The following is a 22,916-nucleotide window of genomic DNA, read 5'->3' as shown; positions in this document are numbered from 1 at the left end:
TGTTGCACCGCAGAGTGAGTGGTGCGACAGTTTAAGGTGTCATCCGAGAAAAAGGTGAAAAAAGAGGTTTCTCAACAGGATATATATAAATATAGTACTTAGACTGTTGCAGTGCATTATGGGACCATGACTCCAAATACTTCTGTCTTCTGAGATGATTTGAAATATCAAGAAGCTTGTTAAAATGATATTTGATGTTGCTATATCTTCTCACACTTAAATTCAAGTTATTTGTAAGATTCTCCAGCAGATTGTTGTCAATATTGTTATTAATGATGATTTGCTGCCCATTATAATAAAAGAGCTGCTGCTTTCACCACCTCCAACAGCTGCTGAGTGGTTGTGGATGTCATCATTTTTGTTGTTGACATTGTTCTTGTAGTTTTTGTGAAATGATGCCATTGCGGAAAATCATTCTAACAGGGCTCTGTTGTCTTCTGGACAGCAGCTATAGTAGCAAAATACATTGTTCACGTCTACATGTCTCTACATGAACCTGCTGATAACAAACATTGTCATTTGACCAGCTGAACCCTCCTGACTGATCTGCTGCGACTGTTTGAACCCTGCTCATCCTGTGAACCTCCCTGTCCTCTCATCTAGACCGACCCGTTCTCCATCTTCAGCTGCTTCTCCGTCTTTGCGACTTAAAGAGATTATCTTTATTAAACTTGGTGATATCTACATCAGCCTCTGTGGATTTGTGTGTTTGCGGTGCTCCCGGGCTAACTCGGCCATCGCGGTTATCAAAACAACAACAAGAAAAATGGAAGAAATCAAATAAGTTATGTTTTAACCAAATATTTCAACTTTGGTTGAAAAATCACAAAAAGTAATAAAATCCCTTTTTTTAATTATATGGTAAAATGGTCACTTTGAAATGTGAAAAGTGTTAAAAGGATTCTTCTCCCAAAATTCAAACTTCACTAATTTTCTACCCACCACAAAAAAAGTCTATTTTTTACGCTTGTTTGATGCAGATGTTTAAAAAATAACAAGCTTTATGAATTAAGTAAAGTACTCTGGGTAAATATCGTGAGCGCTTCCAGAGTGCATACAGTCTACTGTCAACACTGGAAGCGCTTCCGATATTTACACAGGTTAACAATCACTTTTAACACAATTAATTAAACTGAACATTCTATATCTTCTATAACATGCAGTCTACAAAGTGTCAGAAGTAAGTCACCTTTTCAATGAAGTCTTTCATCTGTGTGGTTCACTCCAGAAATAGATCATTATAAGTCCTGGTGTTACAAAAATGTGTTTGAACTGCCAATAAATGCAGATTATCACCCTCCCCGTGTCTCAGTCCCAGATATCTTCGGCACTCTTTCTTCCTCGGCAAGTATGATGAGCTGCTGGTGGACCTTCTGATTTCGTCAGTGTGTGTTCAGTATTATTGTGTTTCTCTGTTGAAATCATTAGCAGATTTCGATTAATACCCAGGAGCTTTGCAGGGTTGTTTGTCCCGTGACCAAATATTGGGATGAACTATTTATAGAGCACAACATTTGTGGGATACATTACTTTTTTTGCTCCCTTGTAAAAAGAGCTTAGCATAACACTTTTTTCTCCCAGTGTGACACCGGATTAGTGCAAATTTATGTATGGTGTCTTTTGTACAAAAAATAAGTGTAATATGTTTTTTCTTTTGTAAAAATGTGCAATTTATCATAACAACTCATCAGGATTTTCAATGGTAATCTTCTTCTAAAAAAGATATTCTCTTTGGAGCAAAAAGAATCTGTCAAACTAAGCCTGGGAAACCTGGGTGTTGTATTTACAAAGACATGTCTCTAGTACAGGCCTGGCCAACCCGCGGCTCCCGAGCCGCATGCGGCTCTTTGCCTGGTTTCATGCGGCTCTAACGTTCTAGTGTTATGTCGTTCGCAAACGATTTATTCGAATGAACGATCTTTTCAGTGAACTACTGAACCGAAGTGATTCATTCCTCAGCTGCGACCGTGCCGGTGGGAGGGATTCTATGATAAGACTTTGCTACAGAACATTTAGTTTTTATGTTGGCACAGATTCGTTCAGTGAAGGAGGATTCATGTTCGGCTGTGAACACACCTCAAGATCTTCTCTATTTGCTGTATTTCTCACGAATGTCTGTGTACTAGTCCTTTTCCGTGAACGCATTTTTTTTTTTTTTTTTTAATTGTCCCTCAAGTGCAGTGAATGTGAACCTCGGGTCTGACTCCTTAAACCTAGTAACGGATTGTTTGGCCTACTTCAGGAAGTAGAAATTACAGTTTGGGCTCCATAAGCACTGAGTTAGTGATTTGGTGAACGAACGAACTGAACGAATCCTTTTAATGAACTAATTCTAGTGATTCAGTACATTAAAAAGAACTTTCGATCCCATCACTATAACGTTCATATCGAAGTTTGGGTTTGTGTTTTTTTTAACCTGCGTGTTCGCTTCCCTTGAGTTCAATACGGTATTTTCATCTAACGCGCAATAATACAAGCCAGATCTGAAGAGGTTTGTTCAAAGCAAAGAATGCCAGAAGTCCCACTAAGCAACATGCATAGTAAAGAGAAAAAAGACATTTTAATTATTATATTTTTGTTTGTGGACTTGGTTGAACTGAGAGTTTGTGTGTGAGAGACAGTGCACACAATGTTCATTGTTGAAAATGACTGGCCCGTGGTCTGTAGAAGTCAAATTCATGTTGGTGTGTGAAATTTACATTAATTTGGCTAAGCAGAGGTCTGTGTGTGTGTGAGGAAGGGATGAGGCGATGTTCACGTGTGCCCATGTGTATGATGTGGCTCTTTGCGGTAACACAGTAAAAATAATGTGGCTCTTAGGCACTGACTGGTTGGCCACCCCTGCTCTAGTACAACACTGCAGAAAACTGACCAGAAACTGTTTCCTTCAACTGAGAAAATATCTAAATTTAAGAAAATGGTGTCACAACACTATCTGGAGCTTGTAACGCATGCGTTTGTGTCTTCTTGTTTGGACTATTGTAACATTTTATTTTCGTGTCTAAACAAAAAGGAGCTGTCTCGCCTGTAGTTAAAACAACACTTTGCAGCAGGAATTCTAACCCGCTCTAGTAGAAGAAAAGGGAGAGAAGCTAACAGCACAAAGGTTTTAGTCATTTCCTAATAAGTAAGTGGGCTTATCCACTGTAATCTTGTTCATCCTCCCTTGTCACTGTTCTTCATGTCCTCATTCAGCTCGTGCATGAACCTCATTGGGGTCCTTACGCTTCTCCTTTCACCACCTCCAACATCGTTCGTCCAATAAGTCGTGTGACTCTCTTCCTGTCCATCTGTCTGACATCCTCTGATATTTATTAGGAAGATCATGCACACTTTTGTATGAGAAGAGAAGAAGAAAAGGTTTGCAGATTGTTTTTATAATTTTATAGCATATGATTTAAAAACATAAACAAGATCAAGGAAACAGTAATTTAAAGTTTAAAATACATCTACTCCTCCACATGAGTAAAACACTTTTAGGAGGTCTAAATCTTTGTTTACATCAAAGATCCACATACAGTGTTAAGTCATACAAGTTAAAATATAACAAAAGACAAATCAATTTTAATCATGATTTAACTGTTTGTGTCTGAGGCGTATTCTGTGGTCTGGTGTGGAGCAGTGACAGCTGCGCTGAAGCCGCACACGCCTGGACGAGGGAGTGGTTGATGCGAGTGCGGCGACCGAGCCTGGGAGCCTCCAGCGTCAAGTGGTGGTTGGACCATGAGAGTTGTTATCGGGGTTTGCAGTCGCCCCCTTGTCTCTGTGAGTGCTTTAGTGTCGTTAGTGGAGGAGATGAGTGACCGTTCATGAGTCGGACGCATGCGGCGGTTTTGGAGGACAGAAATTGCCACGGTGACCGTGACGACCACGATGGTTAATGTGGTTCACCACCATGAGCGGATCAACCCGAGCTGGACCTTTTCCTCCAAAAAACAAGTTTTAGGAATTCTTGGCGACGATCTTCATGGTGATGGTTTTCACCTCCGAGTACTCCTTCAGCCCGCACTCGCCCCTGAAACACAGCAGCAGCTTTTGAGGACTAGCTTTGTTTGAAGGCTTCAAAGTGACTCTGAGCGGCGGCTGGATTAATATTTAGGTGATATGTCTTCTCTGAAAGGCGGTTCTCAAGACGTAAAGTCAATATTATTAAAATTGCAGTCGACTGTTTACATAGGACGGACAGGAATACTCACAATTCTCGCCCGTTGCCAGACATTTTATATCCTCCAAATGGACACTGTGTGCTGAGAGCGTTGAAGCAGTTTATCCTGAAAGATACACAAAACATTTGTCACTCGGGACCGTTCCTCTCTGGTTTGTTATATCAGAACGGCGGGCCGGTGTGTCCGAATATCAGAGACGCCGATGAGCATGTTTCGTCACCTTCATTTCCATTCAGAAACACATCTGGCTTTGATAATGTAAATCCAATTTTGTTGTGCAAACACAGGTGGAAGTAGTCAGTTTGTTTATTTGTGAATTGTGTAATTGAAGCCACATGAGAACGGAGCAGTGCGAAGAATCCCTCACAGAAAATATGGAAAGTGTGAGAGAATAAGGAGAGGAGGGACGCACATGTGAGCTTGTTCACCAGTTGCTTATCTGTGTTCACCAAAATCCATTTATGTCTGATTATAATCATATAAGTTGCAGAGAAAATCTCTCATAAATCTAATAAAGTCTAGTAAATCTGAAGTAACAGTTCTCAACAGTCTTGTTTGTGGTGGTGGAAGACAAGAGGATTCTAGTCCCACAAATAAACTCCGGGTCCACATTTTATTCTATGAGTGTTATGAAAGGATGATGACAATTTAAGAGAAAGCGAAAGTGGATATTTATATTGTAAAAAATATGATATAAAAACTGTTTTTTTTAACATATGTTTTTAATATAATTTCCAATTATCATCAGGGACAATAAACACTCACACTTAGAGTAAAGTCCTAAAACAAGTAACTTAAATTTAAATTTAGAACCAAATTAGTATAACAAGTTAGAATTTTACTCAGACCTAAAGAGGTCTGTATAAAAACAAAGGTCAACACCTGGGCCCACCGCTGCAGTGGTTACATGCAGGGAATCCGTGTGGACAAAGAGGGTACTACAAGTTTGTTTGTCCTTTAAATCAGTTCTTCATTCAACCACTCAAAATGAATGGTACGTCAGTCATCCAGGAAATTGTTGCTTCACTTTGGAAGCACAGCTTAGATCAACAAGACACCAGGGTATCAGTTATTGTCAGTTAAAAACTCAGTTCAGTGTATCCCATTTTCTTCCACTCTAACTTCAACATCATCAATCTCTTCCTCTAATGGAGGCTACAGACTCATGTAAGTTTTACCACTTTTATAATGCAGCAGTGAGTTTTGATCGCTGATTGATTGATTATAATTTTCTCATTATCTGTGTTTGAGTCTGTGGGATGTATCGCAGATAAAAAGCATAATAAATTATGAAGAAATAGTTAATATGATGATGTCATCATTTTATCCAGTTGAAGGCCGGCGCTGTGTCTGTGTTTAGCTTGTCGTTCCTGAAGTAAACTTGATGCGGGACGTTAAAAAACATGTCCTGACCACTGCAGATAAGTGGTGAAAAGATTTGGCTGCATGTTCTAAATGGAGCTCTGACCGTCGCCATCTGCAGGTGATTATGAGAGAAACTCAACAATTAGAGGCGCGTGAGATGTAACATTTTATAGCCATTTCATTTGTGCACATTATAAAATTAGGGAGCCAATTTACATTCACAATTTCTCCACAGTCTGAAGTTGGCAGAGATATTTCTACATTTGCGATGTGGAGGCTTGTGCAGGAAAACAAAAGGGGAAGGGAAACATTTCTGCGTGGCTTATGTAATGATAGTAACGTGGCTGAGTGCCAGCTGACGACTGCCAAGTTTGAGACTGCTGATGCTTTCCACATGAAAAATATTACTGATTGCAGCGAGAGAAACACACAACAGATGAGACTCACCACACTGTGCCAGCCTGCATGGCGGTGGACACACTCATGGCTTTGTTGATGTCGCTGGTGAACACGGCAGCCGCCAGACCGTATTCTGTGTTGTTCGCGCGCTCTATCACTTCCTCCATAGTTTTGAACTTCATGATCTGCTGCACTGGACCAAAGATCTACAGAACAAACAGAATGACACTGGTGAGGGTGTTTTAAGGTTTCATGAGGAAACTATTTCATGGAGCAACATAAAGTCAAAGTTAGTTTGCACTTTGCAAGTTTCGGTGGATATTTAATTTCCAGCCCGATGCAAGTTTAGCTTCTCCACACTTCAAGAGAAGACATCATCTTAAATAAAATCTAAATTGAGCTTTTTTAAAACTTAACAACAAGACGTTAAGGACTAAAGTCAACTATTTTTGTCATAACTGCCTTATTTGTGATGTTCTCACTGGTTCTCAACTGTTTTTGAAATTTTAATAAGTTTGTTTTTAGTTTGCCATGAGAATTAGACCATAGTTCTAGGCTCGTTTATAATTGTAAATGTCCAATACTTTTTTTTTACATGTTATAACTAAGGAGAAAGTTATAATTAAGTAATATTCATTTTTTAGCTGATCACAAAAATAATATTTTTGTTTTACTTTTTTGTCTCATGTCATTATGTAAATAAATAAATAATTTAATTAATTAATTTTTATTTAACTTTAGTTGTTTAGTTTAGGTTGACATGAATTAAGGTTTGTTGAGTTCACTATGATTGAAAGCGATTTCATAAAGGTTCTATTTAAAAAAAATAAAAATTCTAGGTGACTAGTTGAAGAGATTCCTAGATAGCAGTGCATCAGGAGGAGATAATAAATACATTTTTTCACAGGTTTTGTTCAGAGAGATTCTCTTATTGTCCGTACCTCCTCTCTAGCGATGCGCATGTCGTCCTTCACATTAGAGAAAACCGTGGGCTCAATGAAGAAGCCCTTCAAGCCCAGAGCTTTGCCGCCGCACTCAAGTTTGGCTCCTTCACTGATTCCGCTCTGGATGAACTCCAGAACACGACTCTGCTGCTCTCGACTGATCTGTGAAGAGTAAGAGTTGTATTTAAGGATGAGAAAAGACACTGGTGGAGCGGTTGGTGGATTTTCTTCTTAGAGCCGTCGTTCTTACCTGTGGCCCCTGCTCAGTGGTGGGATCAAAGGGGCTTCCCAAGATTCTTCTCTTGGCTCTCTCTACACTTCGATGCACAAACTCCTCATATATGGGCTCCTCTACAAAGATGCGGGATCCTGCAGTGCAGCACTGGCCTGCGTTGAAGAACACGCCCTGATGCGCCTGTTCCACAGCCATGTCCACTGATGAGGAGGAAAACAAAACAACCGTCTTATAAACAGCAGTGATGAAGCTGAAGTTTTCATTTGACATGACGTTACTTAAGACTTGACAGATATTTTTTATCTTAAACCTTTATTTGAGTATTTTATCTTTACCAAATCAATCAATGGACATTTTAAACAACCTTTTCTCATGATAATGAGTCAAGAATTAAAGTTGTTTGTTCTATTGTTCCATCCAGCTCACTATAATAATTCAAGTTTCTATTTAGAACATTTTTTTTTATCATGTGATGACGTCACTATAGTTTGGATGATGTCACCGGTGGTCTATAGGTCAACTACACACCTTCACCTCTAAAGTCAGATTCCAATCCAAATCCAGGGACAACACAATTCTTCACAGGGAAGTTACTGGCGACCTTAAATGCCATTTCTAAATAAAGTAAATAAATAAGCCCCTTGGCAGATGTATGTGCTGCCTCGGTGATCTTCTATAGTGATGACCATGTACAGGAACATTGATGCTGTGTTTTTAGGAATGATTTCTTTGTGTGTGCACGTGCTGTGAGAAAGCTTGTTTTGATCATATTCAGACAGAATATTCTTATGAGCTGCAGTAACTCATGACTGAAGCGTTGTTCTTAAATCACAGTGCAGGAGAGAGAGATGAGAAAAGTGTGAAATGTGTTGCTATGCCGGATGTATGTGAGATCTGACACCTTAGAGACAGGACCCTGCTGTTGTGCACGAAGGGTTAACAGACTGGGGTGATTTATGAGTCTCAGTCGTAGCACCCGACTGAGTCAGGGCCCATTCTACTGATTTAGAGACTTTGGGGAGCCTTCATTACTGTGCAGGAAACATCTGAGAGCCCAAGAGCCAGGACGTGGTGAGCGGCATATGAGAGCTATCTATCGTCAGACTAAAGTATTTTTAGAACTATTGTATCCTTCAACAGTCCAGTGACTCAGAATTACTTACAATCTGCATCTGCAAATATGATGTTGGGGTTTTTGCCTCCCAGCTCCAGCGTCACTCTCTTCAGGTTACTCTTCCCGGCAGCTTCTTGGATCAACTTCCCGACCTGCCATAGAAACAAAACTGTGTTTAGCTGTGGAGGAGTTGAGCCTCTGAGTCATACGCAGCCGTTAAACATCGAGGATGCTTCTCTACAAACAGGGGCTCTTAGCTAAACGCTCAGCATGAGGTGTGTAGCTGGTGATAGGAGAGGATGAGGAGTCAGGAAAAGGTGCTGGACTCGCTTTTTTCCAAATTTAACAGTAAAATTTAAAAAAAAAATAACTGTAAAGGTTCCTTCTGAAGAAGTTTTCTTTTGACTGGCTTCTGCATACTTCTGACTAAATCTCCACACACCGTTTCAAATGATTTTCATCTTTCTCTACCGGTGTTTGACTTAAAATTTCATCTGTTCACTGAGGTCTGAGGTCAAAGCAAGTGAAAAGCAACTGGCAGTGGATGAGTTGACTGATCGGAAATTATAGGTTTGCATGGATACTGGTGTTGAGAGCAAAAATATTTGGCGTAACAAACATTTTAAAGGTCAGATATAAAAGCATAAAAGTATCCAAGAAATGTACAAAGAATGTTGCTCCTTTTTTCTTGTATCTTCTTGGTTCATGACCGCAGTAATCAGAGAGAACTTTGCCTTCTGGCTCAGCACATCACTGCTGATAAAGTCAAGCGTCTCAATAAAGGTTCATGTCAAAAGTGTAACATCAACATCTGTATATCAGTGTTGCACGGTTGGTGCTGACAATGTTTTGTTTCATATGACGGGCAGTTGGAGTCAGATAGCAGCAGTAGCAAATGGACCCACGTCTGCCGTTCAACTATTCTCATCCCACAGCTCGTGTATGAAACCTCTGAGAGAAGATGGACTAGTCGTTATGAGCTCAAATGTTTGTGTGTGTAAGGACTCTAGATTACATGAAGATAACAAGCAAGTCTCCCCCTCACAACTCTACACCCTAAACAAGAATTCATCTTCCTGTTACTCGCATGTTTTATTTTCCCAGAGGGGAAAGACAGGAAAGATATTCTTCTCCGAGACCTTTGACATGGAAAAAGAGCATCACTCCTCGTGTCGCTGGTGCCTCCTGAAGATCCTGAGGTATTAGACCATTAAAACAACGGGAAACTAGAGTCTGCTGTGCTGTGCTGGTTCAGGACTGGGGCTGTATGAAAACAAGACTTGGCTGGGACAGGGTGGCTGAAAGTGCTGTGTTTCAGTCTTTGATCAGACGTGGCTGAGTAAGAGCAGCCTGCAGTGTTTACTCAGGACAGAGTAAAGGAAACACGGCGAGCGGGGGACGCCTCCGTCAGACACACGTGAGTCAATATGACGATGAATCGGACTCAGATCCACCTGTAGCTGCACCTCCACCATCGATGCGGCGGCAAGGACTTGTTGTGGGCGCTGATATCTGCTACTAGGACGTGGTGACTCATTGTCTGAGTATCGGGGCTCTCTTGCGGCGCTGCTTCATTTTCTCTCTAATTGACTCCAGAACACAGGAAACAACAGGAAAACTAGTAAAAGAAAAGCGGCCTGCTCTCAAGGGAAACGTTCAATCAAGAGGAGATGATAAAACAAAAAGCATGTTTGTGTAAGACGCTGCATTAATGCACACTCATGTGCAGACTCCACTCTACATGATCTGGACACGACATGAAGACACATTCAATCTGTCTTAAACACATGACTAATGGCTACAATGCATTTTTCATGTCTCAATGAAGCAAATGTTGTCTTTAATTGATGCCAACAACAACAGTGCAGGGGAACCCCAAATTGACCGCTGCGGTGCTTGGACAGAGCACAATTTATTCAAATGATTCAAATTCTCTTCAGACTTCCAGCAGCTAACTACTTTCAGGCTTCAAAAAAAAACCCTGAGCTATTTAACACACATGTTGATCAAGTACATGAATATATTTGAATCACAGGAGGAGAAATACTTCTAGAGTTCTATTTACTATCAGTAGTATTGGTGTTGTTTATTTGTCTCTTGTGCTATTACATCGCTGTCTCACTAGGCCTCAGAAAATCTCCATCTACTGATGAAATATAACAGTCTGGAGTTGCTACTCTGCTCTGCAGCCTCTATCCACAACGTAAATTTCAATTGTAATAGTCTGATATAGAAAAATAGAAAATCTCAACATTCTAAAGGCAAACAAGGTCATTCAGGAATATAAAACAAACGTTGTGTCTTAATGTGTGATCTAACTACTGATCATCCCTCGCACCTGGACAAATACTAAGTGACAAAAAGTTGTAGGCTTGGAGGAGGAGAGGAGAACAATGTTTAAAATAAGGGAAAAGAAAATAGTGCAGTCATATTACACTTCTGTTGTGTTGCTCATCATTTTTTTTCTAATGTTTGGAAGATGTTTATGAACTACAGAAGCTCGATAAAATGTGTGTCTGGTTCCTAGCGGGAAGATCCGGTGGACAGGAAACAGGAGGAACCCTGATTTTTGGAGAGATGACTTTATGAATTCCTGACACTGCAAAAGTGTGCACATGTGCAAGATACAATCAGAGCTGTCGTGCAGGGGGAATAATGACAGGGCACGCAACTCACCAAAACCCCATTTGTTTGTCATTTAGACTTCAATACAGGCGCACAGCGTTCCCTAATTACCCGTCTGCTCCGCATATGTTGGTCACTGTACGACTTCCTTACACGGACAGGAACCCTACATCTGATCTACCCTCTCTGGGAAACCTACCTCTGTTGATCCTGTGAACGCCACCTTGTCGATGCCCATGTGTGAAGCGATCGCAGCTCCCGCCGTTGGCCCGAATCCCGGCAAAATATTTACGACTCCTGGTGGAAACCCAGCCTGTCAAAACAAAATGAGGGGAAACAAGCTTTAGCGGAGATGACAGCAGAGCCAAGTAAAACCCCGGACAGTGAGGGAGAATCCGGACCCAACCCAACCTCTTGAACAAAGCAGAACGAGGAAAACATCAAAACGAAGATGAGAACAGACAAAGAGTCTCCACAAAGGGCAGGGGGTGGCGGGAGAGAATGGAGACTTAGATTAGGAGAACAAGATAAGGTTGCAGAGCCTAATCTCTACAATACAACAACTCCTGCTGGACTTGGAACTCGGAGAACTAAAGAATGAATTACATGTTGTTGTCGACCCTTGGTTGAAGGCAGCTCATGTCTGCTAACTCATCTGACTCACTCACATGTTTCTAATGTGGAAGTCTTTCTCTCCAAGATGCATTAAGTCCCTCATGATATTTTGAGATTATTACTTTATAAAGTTCTCCTATCCCGGCAAATGAGAGGTAACTAGAGTGGAGTCCATTATGACGTAATAATGGTCTTCACTCCTCCTTCAGCCAGCTGTAATCATGCCCTGCTTTGTTTATAGAATGAGTCCCTTGGAACTGGAGACTTCCATGATGGAGGTGCTGGTTTGTGGTGACAAACATCAATGATCCAATCACACAACAGATTGGTCGTTGTCGTGGTAAACTACATTTGAATCTCAAACAAAGTGTTTCTAATGTAAAGATTTGAATAAAAAGAGTTTTGTACAAAAAGACACATACTGATGAGTACAATAGAGGTCCAAGATCAATTTAACAGACACTTAAATCAACACATTAGTTACCTTTAAGTGTTTATCTTTGAAAATGTAAATGTATATATTTTTTAAACTGTCATAAAAAGGCTTAACGTTTTATGAGACTAAAAAAAAGGTCAAACTTGTTAAAAAGGTGCAATCGTATTTTTCTGGGGGTTTGATAGTGATGTGAGACAATTTAAAGTTCTTGTGAACATTGTGTTCAGTGTTGCACAAATCAATAACTAGCAGCTAACGCTAGCAATAAGATCTTTGGATCATACATTTATTTTTGATGTGATGTGCAGAGGATTCATGACTGAAACTCTCCAACATATTACGTTACCTCTTTGACTAGAGAAGCCACGTGGAGACAGGTGAGTGGCGTCTGCTCAGCAGGTTTGAGGATGACAGTGTTTCCACAGGCGATCGCCGGGCCGAGCTTCCACGCCATCATCATAAGAGGGAAGTTCCACTGTGTGGGACAAGCCGAAAGAAGACATCACACATCTGACTGACGGTGGGTGGTCACGAGCCGAGCCCTGAAACTCGCTGCTCTCAAGACACTTGCTCATATTTTTACTCAGTCTAAACACGTGTTGGTGAGAAAATCCTGTTTTCTACAGCGGGACTTTTTTTTTTCTTCCCACAGTGTTTGGAGAAAGTGGTGAAATTGCAACACATGTGCAACAGAGCCGTATCAGTGTACAACACGCAGGTCTGTGTTATTTCTGCTTTAAACACAAACCCAAGAGGCTCAAAACACAACCACACACTTTCTGCACACTTGCACAATCGCTCCCTGAAATATTTCTCCTTTCTCACCATTTTTCCTCCACAAACCCGCCATGTTTAATCTCCCACATTGGTGCCCCATTGCTCAAACTAACTGGCACAATTTTGGGGGTTTACCGACAGGATTTACTAGAACAAGCGTGACTGTAACATGCAAGCAGCAAGACTAACAACCGCTGACATCTCTTTTTCTGCTTGGCACATCTGAAGTATTACTGAATACTTTTCACGCTTCTCAGGGCGTCATGCGTGTCATCTGTAGAGGAATTGTACTCACAGGGATGATTTGTCCACAGACTCCGATGGGCTCATATCTGGTGAAAGACAGAAACTCTCCGTCTGTAACACAAAGACAAAGACATTTATAGTGTCTGAAGCAAGACAATGAATGTCAAAATCTAGTATCTCATTTTGAAATTCTCTCATTCCTGTTCATTCCACTGGGCTGTCTAGTCTGTTGCCGGTCACAGAAGTGGGTGTTTTGTTGTGCAGGCTTTTCATTCCTTTTGCATTAGTTGGTGATAATGAAGGCGTGTGTGCTCACATTGACATTCTTTCTAAATATAATTCATTAGTTACATTTACAACAGCATTAAATACCACAACACCATGCCTCTCGTCCTGACAGGTGAGTAAATACTTCAACGGCCGTACATCAGGCCAGCTTGGATGTTTATTTTCACAAGTCCACTAGAGGAATAAAGATTGAAGCGGAGCCCTGGGAAAACAGGTTTGTTTGGCAGCAGCGTACAAGAGAAGCTTTGAGAGGGACAATGCGCTGGTATCAGGAGGTTTCCCATGTCCTCTTTTTTTATCCAATTCTCCTTTTTTGTGCTGCCCGATGAAACGGACAGCCAGCTTCGCTCGTTTCCGCCCCCAAAATTCTATCAGTTTAAGGTTTTGTGGCAAAGTTGATGCCTTACTTTAGTCCTTCTTTTTAATCTAGGATGTAAACAAAAGCTTGTTTTTGTTAATAATTGTGTTCCAACAGGGTAATGTGTGAAAAACTTTATTTAAAAAATGTTTTCTTTAAATGTTTATCTTTTGTATACATGTAACTTTAGATGAATGAAAACATCTTAATTGTCAATAAAGGTTTTGAAAACCAACTACCTTGAATGGTGAGTTAATACTTGGTTAGCATACAATAGAATAAAGTTGTGCTGGGGTGTATTTTGTGTGCTCTCTTTTATGATTCCCCTGAATTTGTACAATGTAAAAAGTACATAATTTACTCATATTTTTACTTCTTTGTGTCATTAAATTAAGTTAAGTTCTCTGTATTTTTCTTTAATAAAAAAAACATGATAGGTGAACTCATAGATAACATTGAAAGTGTTAAAGTTTGACCCTAGCTCAAGATAGCAAGGATGCTAACGCTATTGTCGTGACTAGGAATGAGTGTAAAGTTCATAACTTGACTCAAAACTTAATTTATTTAGTTAACATGTTGGTGAAGTCACGAGGATAACATCATGTAGCACGAAGCTAACTATCCAGCAGGTCCTCAGGACATAAATGTTAAACCTAAATAATTCTATCAAATCTTCTTGTGGGTTTTTTAAGCAGGAAACAGGTGAAATAGTGAAAACTAGGCTCACCCATGGGAATGGACTGTCCATGGATCTTGTCTGCATATCCAGCAAAGTATCTCAGTGTCCTGATGGTCCCTTGAAGGTCCACAAACAGAGTCGGCAGGAAGGGTTTCCCACTGTTTAGTGTCTCCAGAGTCTAAAGAGGTAAATGAAACACACTGTTACATAATTGTATTCAACCTTCACGTAGACCTGGTGGCGAAACAAGACACTGAGATAACACGCCGGCCTGTTGGCCTGCAGGATCACATGATGATGTTCAGTGATAGAAAAATAGACAACATCGTAATTCAAAGGTCACATGATGACATGTCAAGGAGGCAAGTGATAAAAAGTCTTAGTATCATACGTACTGCTAGATACACGCTGTCTCTCTCCACCAGATCGGCCAGTTTGGACAAGAGTCGTCCTCTCTCTGAGGCGTCCATCCGTCTCCACACGGAGCCCATCGTGAAGGCCAGACGAGCCGCCTGAACAGCTTTGTCCACATCAGCCTGTCCACGATCGTGTTAGACATGAGTACATTTGATGATCACCAGCAGATCAAAGGTCAACCTTACCTTGTTCGCCTCCTGAACCTCACAGATCTGCTCCCCGGTCGCTGGGTTGTAGGCGGGAAAGACTTTCCCACTGACCGAGTCTTGCCACTCGTTGTTGATGAAGATCTACAAGAGAGACATAAACACTCTTTTGTTATGTTCGATGTGGGGTTTTTTTGCAGTTGTAATGATTAATAATTATTGTTATTTTTGCAGATTTTCTTTGAATCGTCATTTTCTTTTTTCCTATGATTATTGAACTGACCTATTTTTATGAAATACAACTTTTGTTTTTTCTTGAAAAATGGCATTACAATTAATTATTGTAGAAATTATGTTTTCAAACTTGCATCCACTTTTTTTTTATTTTAGAAAAGTCTAGTCTTTCTTCAATGTTTGAGTCGGTTGTTCCTTTAAGTTGTTCCTTCCTCACTCCTCACTTGTTTCTGACATTTGATAGATCATCAACTTGCTCAGCTTGATACGTCCATAATGTTATAATAAGATCAGCTTAAGTACATCTGTAGTTCAAGTGACTTAACAGCTGCAAGAGATCTGGTAATGTATGGTGAGGCAGAAACCTCAACACAAGTATATTCATAGAGGACAGTGATGATTTCATCAAACACAGATCAATTAAGTCAACAAGATGAGTGTGCTGGTTAAAGTCTAGGGAGGGAACGTATGAACAAACAAATTAAAATCACCAATTGAAAATAAGAAGCAGAACAAAAATCACACATTCCACCACATTCTTGGTTTGGATTTTTTTTTTCAGGGTCAAGCAGGTCTTTCAAAGGTAACTCAATTGATAGAAAACAAAGGTGTTCCTTGGCTGATACTATTATCGTGTAATAACATCATATAGACACTTTTAGGTTTGCCATGAAGGCAGCTCCAGGATATCAGTGTGCTGGAAATGTGGGAGAATCTCAGAGAAGTCTGGACAGAGATTCCTGCTTGTCCAGCATTGCTCCTTGGGGAGTGCTCCAGCATCCAGACAAAGGAGGTGGGAGGTGAGGGGGGGGCAGATAAATCCCTATCAGACACCAGACGCCCATCCACCATCCCCCAAGCACACGGACACACGTTTCCCAACATCACTGCTCGTTTACGAGATCATAAAACATGTGCCGCACTTGGTTTCTGTGATGCGTTAAAGCCAGTCTTCCATTAAACAACCGCCTGGGATCCCAAAACACAAGTGATCGGACATGAATGGAGGCCACAAGGAAGATAAATGTTTGTGGAATCACAAAGATTATGTCACCACTAAAACTCCTGGAGACAGCGAGAGGTGTGAGTTGAGGAAGCGCGAGGAGGAAACTTTTCCATGTTTAGATCCGTCAGCTCAACTGTTTGAATGTCCGTCTGACTGATGGAGTGTAAGAGAACATCTGCTGACGCTAAACCCACTTGCACCACTTAAGAATAGCTGGACTGACTGAGACGATCGGAATTAGGGTTCAAGTAGCCCTGAGCTCGACTCACTGACTGCTGTTCAACTCTATAAAGGCCAGACTTTAAGTGCAGCTTAATTGGCTGTAAAGTTTGAACTCTCATGAGGAGCTAACACAGAGTCAGTGAACGCATCGTCCTTCCACGGCTCATGAGCAGCAGATATGAGTTACTCACGCCGACATTTGAGGCATCTCAGCGTAGCACCTCGCACAGCGGCACAACACACACTCATTCTTCCTTTGTTGTGACACACACATCTACACACACAGCCCAACACAAGTGTTCGCCTTTAATCTGCCGCTCGTTAAGAGCACTTCATAAAATTGTCAGTAACGATGAGGAGCAGAGCGCCGGCTACAAAAACACAGAGTCCTGCAGAGAACTGAATTAGTTTGAAAATTTATTGGGGCCACTGAAACTGAGTGTCCTAAATCAGAGGAGCCCCCTGACAGCCTCAACAGTCCCAGCAAGAATGCAGACCATGGGTAGCTTTATGCACGGCCTCACCCCTCTCACAAGGAGCTGCTAAAAGAACGGATGAAGCCGCAGAAGAGTGGAGCGGGCCGCCACCTAAATCACGGCCAGAAAAGGACAACTGTCAGCCGTCGTTTGGCTCGCTCCTCTCTCTGGGTTCGGACTGGTGTTAGACTTTTGTCTGTTTCCATTCAGAGTTTGATTAAGATGACAGCTGGACGAGTAAATCAACTCTCGAGGATTCTGAAAATTGCTTTTGGGATCATTTAGTTGGAGGGTGAAGAGGACAAGAATGGGAAAACAAGTGCAAAAGTGCAGATTTGGAAATGACTAATTGTGTTCTCTGCTTTCATTCCCAGTGGACTCGTTGCTAACACCCACACGAAGCCTGACGTTGAGGACGCTAGAAAAAGTCAGACCAGCTAGTCGAAGAGAAGAGAAGTATTTTCACGTAAAATAATGTTGTGAAAACCAAAAGTCACACGTCGATGTTGTTGATGTATCTTCAGACTAAAATTAAAAGCATTTCCCCTTTTATTAATGCCGAGTCAGCAGACTTTAAAATGAAGACAAGATGAATAAAATGGATTTAAGAGCATGACAAGATTGTTGATTATGAGGTCGTCCACCTTAAACTGGAGAGTTTGGAATCAAACTTAAACACAGGCAACTTACTCCTGCCTTTGATGTTTTACCCTTTATTGCAATTTAAAGTGTGTTTTCTGCTTCATCTTTAGTTGTGGTTCTTGACAGAAACATAGACCAAAACAACTACATTAACTTGTAAAAACAGCCTGGCACCATCTTAGTAAACCCTTTTTAGAATGTTTATAAAATAATAAAATCTAATATATTCAATCAAAGTATGGTGATATTTAAATATGTCAGATTGAAAAATACAATTTGAATTAGGAATCTGTGAGGCATCACAGAAAGGAAAGGAAATGATTTAAAAACTAGTTTTATTGATTCTACAGTTAAAATGACGTAGAAATATATGATATTTGTGAGATTTAGGTCAGTGTGTGGCTAAAAAACATTAATGTGTTTAAATTAGTAGTGAATAGTATTGAATATACAACACCAGTAACAACCTTTAATTAAATTGAGTTCGACTGACGATTATTTATGAAGTCACTTCCGAAGAAGAACCAAGCAAACCTTCTGGGCCTCAAAACAACACAGATGTGAGAGTCCAACGCTCACTAGTCAAGATCTGCAGGACAAACATCTAGAAACTAAACCTGCCATGACATCACGCCGAGAGAGAATAGACGTGTGATCATGAGTGAAAATGTAACATAGCAAATCCTGCAGGTGCTCCAAGTCACTGCACATTAGATCACTTAGCACCTCATAAATGACACAGAGTTCAGATCTGACATTTTTGAATCATGAAAATGTTTGAGGTGTTTGTTCACTCTTCACTGGGCTGGAATGAGGAGAAAGACTCAAGAGCTTCCTCGCCAACAACATCTGTGAAGCTGCTAGCTTCTCTGCACACATCACTGCTGCAGCTGAAGAGTGTGAGTCTGTGTGTTGTGTTGTATGTGAGTGTGTGTGTTGTATGTGAGTGAGATTTATCTGTTTGTGTGTGATCCATTTTTTGCTGCAACAATTAATTTTACTATTGTAGTGTTTTTGTAGCTAAACAAAAAACTTAAACGTGTGTGTGTCAACAACTCTCTCTGCGTTAAGGTTTCTGCTTGAACGCGAGTGTTTTGGAGACAGAAGTTGATTTATTCATCAATGTGGTAAATGAGTGTACAGAGATTCTAAAGCTACTTGTTGTTGGGCAGACAGAACTATACGTAGTTTTACAAACAGCTACATGAACCATGAGGCTTGTGACGACCACCCTCACAGACTGATGTCACACAACTGACTCCTTTAAAAGTTTCACAAAATGATGCAAGTGTGTTCATAAAGCGCTCGCCAGGATCCTGCAGTCAGAGGATTCCCGCCCATGCACCTGCAACACTCGTCTGTGCAGGAAGTTTCATATCCTTCCATCGCTGGACTCTGATTTCCTCTCTGGTGGTTCTGGAAACGTTTCTCTGATAATTACGGCCAAGTGAGAGAAGATTGTGTTTTCTCTCCTACTTCACCCTGACACCACTGCACTCTCCCTGTTCCTTATCCTCACACACACACACACACACACACACACACACACGTGCACACACACTCACACACACTTACTTACTTGCCCCTTTCTAGGACATCCGACACAACACCCCACATTTAGGGACACCTACATTGTGTAATGTTTTAGAGAGCATCTAAAACGTTTACAAGATGTAAAACAAAAAACTAATTTCAAGAATCTTTTTTTTTCATCCAAGCTTTATTTTCTAAATTTGGATTTTTTTTTAAACCTTGATATTTGTTTTTATACAACATGGACATTGGTTTTTAAACCAGACTAAAATGATCAGATGTTGTGTCTCGAAAAAGCAGTATAAAGTGAATGATACACTTATAGTCTAAATAATAATCTATGATTGATGTATCTTTAACATCTAAAAAATCATCTTCATCATATTTAAACTTTGGTCAAAAAATACACACATTGGGTGCAGTATCTCACACTTACGCTAGAGGCAGAGTTCAGTATTATAAAAATTATTATCATTATTACCCCTTATTATTATTATTATCATTTATTGAGAACCTTTCAGACATAAAGCCCTCTAGACTTCACTGATTCTTAGATATCAAATTAGATAGAAGATGTAAAAATTAGATAGAAATAGAAATTCATGTTGGAGCATCAACAATATATTTCAAATGCTAACAGAAAAGGGTAACATCAAATTTTGTCCCCGATTGGAAAATGGTTCCCCGTTCTACTGTTTTTGGAAAAATGTCCCCAATTTTGGGTTAGGTAACGACACTTATACACACATTTATAAACATAGACAAACACATTTACGCACGCACACACACACACACACACACATGCACACACTCACACATAGATCATTATTTTGGCTGGACGACCACAATGTCACTGACTAGACAATATGGTGTGTTTAAGTGTGTTTCTGTGAATGAGAATCCGTGGATTTCTTCTCTTAAGAGAAAAAAAAAAAAAACTTTTGTTATCAGACTTGAAGTATTTAAACTACATTAGTAAATTGTTTTCTTTTAACTTGAGTCATTTTAATAAAACATTTTATTTGACATTTAACATTATTTCAACTTTATGTTTGACAACAGTTTAACTTTACAACTTAAAATAAATGTACTTCTGACATGTCCGCAGTAAACATTTTTGTGAGTATATCTTATGATTATGATGTCATAAAATAAAAAAATGCATAATTGCAAAATCATGATCACGTTTAACTTTCACAAGTGGTGCTTCTATTCAGAGTTAAAGGAGACGTCGCTCTTTTGTCTGACTCGTTCATCAAGACCTGACTTGAAACACACACAAGGGTTGTCGGTACAAAAGAAGAGGGTCGGTAAATAACGTCAGATATACGACGTCTTTAAACACACAAATAAACATCTTGAAAATCACTTTCTTGTCTCAGCTGTGGATATAGCCCCCCGTTCCAAACCAGATTTATGCGGCCGAGTGTTTGATGACACCGTCTAGATTTACATTTTCCTCTCAGGAGGGCGTCAGAGTGAACCTACTGTCACTCACTTCCTTCCTTCAACAATGATTAAGAGACGCTGACGTTTGTCACTTGATCATCTACACGAGTGGCATTTCACACCGACACACAACAATGTCACCACACTTGATGGGTATATGTGTGTTCTGTGTGTGCGTGCAGGGGGGTCGGAGGGGGGGTAAATAATAAATCATTTAGCTGCTCAGTGTCCACTAACTTTGACTCCGTTTGATGTTGATGGCGGTTTTGAAGTGAAAGACTCCAGAAGTGCGGCTCAGACTGTGGAGATGCAGGGCCGCTCACCCACACAGTGAGGCCGGCTCATAATTTACACCCTGGTGGACAGCACGGAGCATCGGGGAGCCCCCGCCTCCATCTGTACGATCTCAATCAGTGACAGATTGATGGAGACTCTTATTCATCCTCACTTAGTGAAGCTTTGGTGCTGCACAAACATGGCTCTAGGCCGGACAGGTTCTGCACAGGTTCCTCTGGTGAGAGTCTTCCAGCGGCACTGAGGCTAAAGCTATCAACAACATGTAGGTTGTTTATCAGTCCACTCGTGGGTCAAAGTTAGCAGGAACACAATTGAACAACTAACTTAAACAAATGAACAGAACCGCCATCAGGGCTAAATAAAAGAAGTCACACAAGCTGCTGGAGACTACGACATGTTGTCGGTCAACCTACGCACTGACAGAGTCACTCACTGCTGAAGAGGACAAGGGCCACATGTGGACTGTTGTAACTAACCTTTATCACGCTCACCTGTCGCCCTAAGATTACATCTATCAGCTCACCTGCTAGTGACACTGACAAAACAACGTCTACATTTTTAAGAGTAAAAACGTTCAGCTCTACACCCACGTCTGGCTTCTCTGCTGCAGGGTTGAGAACAGGAACAGGGTGTGAGGGGAGCCCACGCCAGGGTGCCCATAAATCAGTGCCCCCCTATGTCCACCAAGCCATCCTGGACTGGATGATCCAAATTCCTGGAGGTTAATTCACCAGTTCACTCCCTGAATTTCCTTCTGTTCCTAGCATTACGACACACACAGCAGTGCGGCCTTTGCACCGGCACACAAATGACATTTTAACTGTTACGAGGGTGAACTTGTGACACTCAGAGAAGTGACGATAATAAGAACGTTGAGTCTGTAAACAACACAGACTACACAAACCAACACATGTAAAGCATATTTGAGTAAACTAGAGTTCAGGGTGTCACTAAGGGAGTGAGTCATGATCACTTTGTCACTAAAAATAAACACGTTCAGATATTAGTGGTCAAAGAATTTCTAAAAGTAAGATTTCTTTAGATGACATATTCATGATTCATATAGAGCTCGTTGTTCGACTGCAGCAGTATCTGTATCCGGTTCTTATCACACACCCACACACATCATCAAACTATTTTCTCAAAAAACGAGTTTAGAAGACTTTTAGAACTAAGTGGAGATCACTGTAAATCACTATAGTTTTTATTCCACTTTGATATCAATATTTAGACATTTAATCAACATGTTTTACATTAGTATACAAACCGACTTTAAATGGTATTTTATAATAATAGTTTTAATTTTAAAGTATGTTTAATGAAATAAATATCAACAAAATCATCAATTGATCAGCAATAGATGTAAATTTGTTCAAGCGTTCAAATCCTATAAACGATTAGTTTATTGAAGAAGAAGGTTATTTCAACTAAATCGGCACTGTATGAACAAAAATAAAAATACAATTAGATTAGATTAAATTAAATAGATTTAAATTTTGGAAAGAAGGAGCGGGTACATTACATAAATATAATTCATAATCTAGAATTACGAATGAAGTAAATTGATTTATTGTTTAATCTACACAAACAAGATCATGTGAATTATTTACATTTGAATGGGTTTACTTGGAAGACTTTAATAAATCAAAAAAGAAGCGCAGATGAAGTTAAATCCAGAGTATGCGTAAATGCATTATTAGCACAACATTTTAAAGCAATGAAAACAAGGAGTAAATATTTTCTTCTCAATTGGCAATTTAAATTGTTTCTTTGGTATTAAGCAACAGATTTAAAAACTATTTCTCAGGGTTAGTTTTTTCCCCTTTTGTGAACTCCGCGTTGCGCACATGTAGCGCAGACTGCGCACTTTTTTAAAGTTCAGAAAAGGTAAACTTTCGCTTTTAGGCAGCAAACGGAAGTTTCTTGTGAGCGGTCGGTCGTTGTCGACAGGCTGCTGGACTGACCTTGGTGTACTTGATCTCGGGGTTGGGCACCGGAGAGGGCATCAGCTGCAGGGATGCCATGAGGGCGGCGGGGTCGCTCTTCAGCTCTCCGGGGATCTGGATCTCACTGGAAGTCATCTCTGCTCCTTTGCTCTGCTTCTCCTCCTCGACAGATCTGCGATCAGGACTTTGGATTCTGTCCCCGGGTTTATAGCCAGGTGTCGGCAAGAGGTTGCTTTTCATTGGGTCGTATAAAAAGGGCCGTCCTAGAAAGAAAGTAAAAACACACATTAACATGAGGAGG

The 22,916-nt window shown here is 40.4% G+C and overlaps 1 protein-coding gene across 1 annotated transcript; it reads right to left on the bottom strand.

Moving 5' to 3' along the window:
- Window positions 1-3,369: 3,369 nt before the first annotated feature.
- Window positions 3,370-22,801, bottom strand: aldh1a2 (aldehyde dehydrogenase 1 family, member A2). Its single transcript, XM_087792838.1, has 13 exons — window positions 22,634-22,801; window positions 14,850-14,954; window positions 14,643-14,783; window positions 14,296-14,425; window positions 12,972-13,033; window positions 12,246-12,374; window positions 11,048-11,161; window positions 8,273-8,375; window positions 7,125-7,309; window positions 6,872-7,036; window positions 5,979-6,136; window positions 4,197-4,271; window positions 3,370-4,015 (listed from the first exon to the last, which is right to left on the bottom strand). Exons 1-13 carry the CDS (start codon window positions 22,748-22,750, stop codon window positions 3,943-3,945), a joined length of 1,557 nt encoding a protein of 518 aa, XP_087648964.1. The 5' UTR covers window positions 22,751-22,801; the 3' UTR covers window positions 3,370-3,942.
- Window positions 22,802-22,916: the final 115 nt, after the last annotated feature.

This window comes from Callionymus lyra, chromosome 6, assembly GCF_982586985.1.
Source record: "Callionymus lyra chromosome 6, fCalLyr1.hap1.1, whole genome shotgun sequence".
Classification (NCBI taxonomy): Eukaryota; Metazoa; Chordata; class Actinopteri; order Syngnathiformes; family Callionymidae; genus Callionymus; species Callionymus lyra.
This window is presented reverse-complemented; position numbering and strand designations above follow the sequence as displayed.

Excerpts from the sequence above, each read along its gene's own strand:
- aldh1a2 (XM_087792838.1), bottom strand. The coding sequence starts at position 22,750 with ATGACTTCCAGTGAGATCCAGATCCCCGGAGAGCTGAAGAGCGACCCC. Across the intron at positions 7,310-8,272 it reads CATATTTGCAGATGCAGATT|TGGACATGGCTGTGGAACAG; the intron begins GTAAGTAATTCT and ends CCTCCTCATCAG. Across the intron at positions 7,037-7,124 it reads CCACTGAGCAGGGGCCACAG|ATCAGTCGAGAGCAGCAGAG; the intron begins GTAAGAACGACG and ends TACTCTTCACAG.